Source organism: Coregonus lavaretus (genome assembly GCF_964263955.1).
Source record: "Coregonus lavaretus genome assembly, chromosome: 3".
Taxonomy (NCBI): Eukaryota; Metazoa; Chordata; class Actinopteri; order Salmoniformes; family Salmonidae; genus Coregonus; species Coregonus lavaretus.
In genome coordinates this window covers 42,839,320-42,845,396 of record NC_139990.1, presented here as the reverse complement: position 1 = coordinate 42,845,396, position 6,077 = coordinate 42,839,320, and the positions used below count along the sequence as shown (strand labels likewise).

General features: G+C 42.7%; 2 protein-coding genes across 2 annotated transcripts; one reads left to right on the top strand and one right to left on the bottom strand.

The window, feature by feature from the left end:
* Positions 1-1,234: 1,234 nt before the first annotated feature.
* cUnh8orf76 (chromosome Un C8orf76 homolog) lies at positions 1,235-3,356 on the top strand. Its single transcript, XM_084158734.1, has 6 exons — positions 1,235-1,430; positions 1,528-1,623; positions 1,726-1,869; positions 2,090-2,400; positions 2,690-2,822; positions 3,090-3,356. The coding sequence occupies exons 1-6, from the start codon at positions 1,323-1,325 to the stop codon at positions 3,255-3,257; spliced, it is 960 nt and encodes a 319-aa protein (XP_084014860.1). The 5' UTR covers positions 1,235-1,322; the 3' UTR covers positions 3,258-3,356.
* A 233-nt stretch (positions 3,357-3,589) lies between these two features.
* LOC311107362 (protein FAM83A-like) lies at positions 3,590-6,077 on the bottom strand (the record flags this gene model as incomplete). The annotated part of the gene is given in 7 exon segments (XM_084149850.1): positions 3,590-3,765; positions 3,864-4,087; positions 4,244-4,368; positions 4,529-4,696; positions 5,188-5,462; positions 5,830-5,989; positions 5,991-6,077. Coding segments are annotated over 7 exon segments (1,215 nt in total).

The following is a 6,077-nucleotide window of genomic DNA, read 5'->3' as shown; positions in this document are numbered from 1 at the left end:
ACGTTTTACAGACAGACGGATGGATTCAGAACCTTTGAGGAGACAAACCTATGTGCCTGCGTAGCTCATTCTTTCTGAGCAGGATTTTATCAAGGAGAAGATCGTGGATGCCTCATGCTCATCATGAACATTGCAAATTGGACAACATGTTATGCTGTGAAATCTTGAACATTTTCATGCATGAACAGTTATTTGTACACCTAGTTAAGGTAAAATACCCATTTGTATTGTGAGATCCATATACTGCATGCAATAATCATCTGACTGGAGTCAAGAGACAGAGTATTTTCTACAAATAGCATATTATGTGCTTGTATTAGGCAAGTCGTTTATTTATTATTAATCCTGTCTCTCGACTTCAACTAATAGCTTGTATGGCGTTCACTGTTAATGTGTACAATACTTTTTTCAAAAAGATTATTTGGCCCAGTGGCTCTTTGCCTTCGTCAGTTGGCAACTCTCAATGTATCCAAGTTACTCTTTTTGTACAGTAGACGTGACATTGTGACTATAGTACATTACTGTTTTGTCCTATGACAATAATTCTTACCTGTCTGTCCTCTTTGCTATTTCTCAATATTTAGAAAGAGCTTGTTTAGTACTAATACATAACAGTTTAATACATAACTTAATACATGCTTAGCAGTTTTCCTATTAGATTGTGTGTGTACATAATCTTTAACCTACTGTCTTCCTAGTCTTTTAATATAGTATTCTGCTATCTACAGCTCTAATGGATAATGGCAGTCAGTCTCCTTCCTCCTATTGTATTTATTAAGTTACCAATGAGAATGAGCTTCTGGATATGTCAAGATGCTTTGGGAAAAGTGAGAAAGTTTATTTGCAAACCTGTAATGGAATTTGTAATGTTGAGACAGAGTAGTCTTGGAGCTGAAAACTCCGTGGAAAGAGCTTTAGTCCCCTGAGCTATAGACTGTGCAATGCTTTTGAATTTAAATCAAACTGTTTTTTGAGGCTGTGGCTTGATTTAGACAAAATATATATTTTATACTTGTTTGAGGACAAAATACAATACATTTGGATGAAAAGGCGTGTATTTTGGTGTTGTATAAAATAATATTTAACTTCAAAATATGACTGGAGTTCTCTGCATGTTATGATATAAGATTATAGAAGATATTAGAAGAGCATTTCATTTAAGAAAGTAAAGCATCTGTCATTGGAACGTTATCACCTCGGAACACATTCTATCGTTTTCTGTTTCCCAACGGTCATATTAGCTTGTAACACTGCACACATTTACGTTTATTTTGGTTTTTAGTGACGGTAATATTTGAAATCACTGTCATTCATCGTTTGAAATGGAGATTTTCGGTAGCACCTTTGACGATTCGGTGTTCGAGGAATCAAGGAAGAAGCCAACTGTTGTTGCACTGTCGTCTTACAATGCAAAGTTCTGTGAAGCAGAGGTGAGCGTTAACTAGCTACCCAACGTTAGGTAGCATCCGTTTTTTGCTAGCATTGCAATTATGCATATCTTTAACTACGAGTTATCTATTTCAACAGTGGTTTTGGGAGAGCATCGACACAGAGGACTTTTTGGAGAAGCAAAAGATCTTCAAATTTCGAGCTGATATGGCATACAGGCGAAAAAACTTCCAGGTATTGGCCTTTTTTCCCTTGAGTAATTTAGCTACACACTGTATCATAGCCATCTAGTATCCAAATACTTTTCTCATCTGTTAACTATATCCCTTTCCCCAGGAAGCTTTAAACGCCTACACTACCTGCCTCTCCTATATCCCTGACGGCAACCTGACCATTAGACGGGACATAATGGAGGGGATGGCAAGGTGCTGTTGTCACCTGGGGAAGAGAGAGGAGGCCCTGGAGATCACAGAAACACTTGTAAGAACCGTTGCTGTTGAGTGAGTCTTATCTTTATACTTGCATGATACATTATTGTAACATAATATGGTCTTTGTTATACATTAATAATACAAAATACCTAGTCTCGTACTCCACCAGCCAGCTCTTGTCTGGGGACGAGGCTACAATATACAAGTAAAATGGTTGTTTGAAAATGGAAGTTATAGTCAATCACAAGCTACACTTTCTCCATGGACAGAAAAACGAAGCCTCCAACACCTGTCATCTCACCGGTCTACTTCACCTGACCGAGAACATCCACGAGCGCTTCGGAGACCTCGGGAGCCAGGTCACGTGTCTGCAGCAGCTGTGTTCTCTCCACCCCTACCACCAGTGGCACTGGATGAAGCTGGCAGAAAGCTACCTTCATCTTCTCCATTCTCTGTCAACACCCTCAACCTCCAGTCCTCTTCAACAGCGAGATGGTGTAGAGCATCAGACTGAGGAGCAACTGAAGGAAGAGAGTGACGTCGTTTGGCTCAAGGCCTGCATGTGTTTTGTCCGGGCCAGGTAAATAATCAGTGAGAGAGACAAGCAGAGATCCTATTGGCTAATTCTATATGGAATTCCATGGATACAAGCTTGTTGGGCACTCTTTAGGACTGGTTTCCCAAAATCAGATTGCGATTCTCCATTGAAAGTACTTCTTAGTCCAGGAAAAGTCTTACTCTATGTCTGGGAAATTGGCCCATGGCATAAAGCAGAGAGCATATTTACACTTTCACCCTAAATGTCACTGTTTAGCGCAGTCTTTGTTTTGTGAAGATAGTTGTTTGACTGTATTACGTTGCCTTGCCAGACTCCTCCTCAGGGCATTAAAGGGCCAGCAGTCATCCTTTGTTCTCCAGAACAGTGAGAGAGCCCTACAGAAGGCTGATGAGGCTCTACAGTGTCTGGAGCCTAAAGATGCCACACTACAGCTCGTCTCTGAGGTGAGACAGGTTATAGACAGGTGTAGGTTATATATACTGTACATATAGACTACTGTTCTCACATGGTATCTATTAATCAAATAATATCCTGTAGTTTGTCATAGGGTATGTTTAAATTAAAGGAAATGTGTGGCTTGCTGGCACCAAGATGTCATGGTTTTGCTTTTTAGATGTATTACTATTGACGATGCACATGTTTTGACAATTTAAGAGGGTACACTTCTGACCAGATTGATCATGCATCGTTATTGGTGATTTGCCCTACAGGTGATGTCAGAAGATCTAGTTCCAGAGAGGATGAGAGAGGACAACCAGGATGGAGAGAGCTTGGCAGATCTCTCTCTGAAGGACTTTGAAGACAGGTGGTGGAACAGACTGGTACAGACAGGAGTACTGAAGGAGGATGGACCTAAACTACCCTCTGCAAAGACCTAACTAGGCTACACATTTTGAATGTATTTATTTTTTATATTGCATGTAACAATGTGCTGCCCGCCCTATGAAATTGAATTTAATAAAATATTGTCACACTTCGATCTAGGTTACTTGCCCATTTTCAGTTGTGAGAGAACATAATTTTCCTCAAACAGGGTGTATTGTCAAATTTCAGTCACTTTGGGATATGTTGCCATTTCAGTTATTTAGGAACAGTAAACCACTGGCCAGTCTTGAGAAGTGGGTGTCTGTCCAACAAGCCGATTGTCCCTCCATAAATAAGGTAATTGCTGTTAAAGGGTCGCCAGGCCAGGTTTTCTCCGGTACTATAATCACTGGAGAAGGTTCTCTGGAACATGACAGGCCTGGTTGCAGTGTGCCTCTGTGTGATCCAGTCGAACCTGTGGCTCTGGGGACCTATGTAGTTCAACTGATTCACCAAGCATTGGGAGGTTGGTGGTGCTGTTGGCTGGGTGTTGGAGTATCTTTGCTGGGCAGTTGTAGTTGGCTGAACCATTGGGTTTTGGTTAGAGTATATGAGCTGGGCTGTGGTGGTTGGTTGAACCATAGCCTGGTTGTTGAAGTATCTGTTCTGGGTTGTGGTACCAGGACTGGGGCTAGGAAGGTTTGTCAGTGGGTTTGAGGTGGTGGCTGCTAGATGGGTGATAAGAGGCCTGGTAAGGTTGAACTGAGCTGCCACTGTGAGGAAGGCTGGCACAGGCTTGGAGCTGGCATAGAGCTTCCTAAACTCCAGGTCGAAAGGCTCGACCGCGCTGCCCTTGAAGAGTACAGCCAGGCTTCTGTGGACCTGCCAGGACAGCCAGGTGAAGCTGGGGAATAGAGCACAGTGAACAGACATTACTACTGCAAACAACTGGACAGTCATAACACATTGATTTTGCTATTCAGAATGACGTCAACCATCATAACATTGTGATAATGTGACATTTATGTGACTATTAGCTAATTATACAACAGAAATGTACCTGTATGATCCAGCCAGCACTTCAGTGCAGTCAATGATCATGAACTTCTCTTTGATCTGTCCAGTGAGTTTCCTTCCAGACTTTGCACAATATGTCTCTCCTTGTATACTACGGACCGACATTTTCTGCAGACAGAATACGGTGTAATTTCATGTAGCAGTGAGTGAATGACAATTCACACAAAAAACTATCAAATTGCTACTTTATCTTTTTAACTGTACTGTAATGTCAATCATTAGTGTCATCTAATTATCATTATGAAAATTACCATTAGCAGATACTCACAGTGAGATGATTGCTGTTGATCTGTAGCGTCTCACACATCTTGACAAAGACCTGCAGGTTGACATGGTCCAGGAGCAGGTAGACGGACACGTTCCTCTTCCTGGTTGCCTCCAGTATGTCACAGAACATCTCCACATCACTGAATGTGTCCATTACAATCGCCAGAACCTGCAGACATATGACATGATTGCTGTGATGGTATCTTCCACATTATTAGTTGTCATTATGTTCTTGGTATTATAAACTGGGTGGTTCCAGCCCTGAATGCTGAAAGCCTTATTTTTACTGCTCTAATTACGTTGGTAACCAGTTTATAATAGCAATAAGGCACCTCAGGGGTTTGTGGTATATGGCCAATATACCACGGCTACGGGCTGTATCCAGGCTGTACTCTGCATTGCGTCGTGCCTAAGAACAGCCCTTAGCCGTGGTATATTGGCCATATACCTACCACACCTCCTCTGGCCTTATTGCTTAATTATAGACTGTACTGAATCTGCTTGATCAAACTCTCATACACACATCACATCATTATCCAAATTTCAAGGGTATTTAAACATCAGCAGCTTTCTGAAAGTCTGCAAAAACAGAATGCAGGTTTAATCATGAGAGTAGATTGACATCTCGAAATAGTTAACAGTGAAAGTTGTATCACGTACAGTTGTGGCCTTGCTGATGAACTCTCTGAGCAGGTCTTTCATGCTGGCTGCTCTGTCAGACTGGAAGTAGACCTCTACACTGGGTTCACCCTGCAGGCGGTAGCTCCAGCCCTCTGCCGGCCAGCCATGGTCCAGGCCAGGGGGCTCGCTCTCAGACATGGATGGACAACAGGTCTCCGTCTGGGAAGAGGTGTTGGAGCCCTCTGCCTGGTCGTCGTTCTCAGTCTCACAGAGACTGCTGGTGCTCAGGTCTGTAGCGTTCTCCAGGATGTAACCTTTAAAGAAACATAATAGTGATAATACATTGGATTTATATCTAGTGCTTTTTATACCACGCTTTTCAGGGAGGAAGCCCTTTACAATTGTGCAACAAATACAATACTAGAACAGACAGATGGGTTTAAGGCAGATAAGAGGAGGCAGGAACAGACAGATGGTTTAAGGCAGGATAAGAGGAGGCAGGAACAGACAGATGGTTTAAGGTAGATAAGAGGAGGCAGGAACAGACAGATGGTTTAAGGTAGATAAGAGGCAGGAACAGACAGATGGTTTAAGGCAGGATAAGAGGAGGCAGGAACAGACAGATGGTTTAAGGTAGATAAGAGGCAGGAAAAGGCAAAAAAGTAGAAAAAAAAGACCAACCTTTCTCCTCCTTGGACAGGAAGTCCACCTCGCCCTCTCTGGCCAGTACTTCCTGGTACATGTCCAATCCCTGGTTCAGCAGGGCGTCCATGGCCAATCGGGTGCTCTCGTTGTGGCTGAGGTCAATGTCGCTAGACACCATGGAGACAGATGGGTTTTTCCATCTCCTGTACACGCCGCCTCACCTTTCCCACCGGCTTGGACTTCAGGTACCACTGAACAGACAGGCCGTTGCTTTGCAGGTTCAT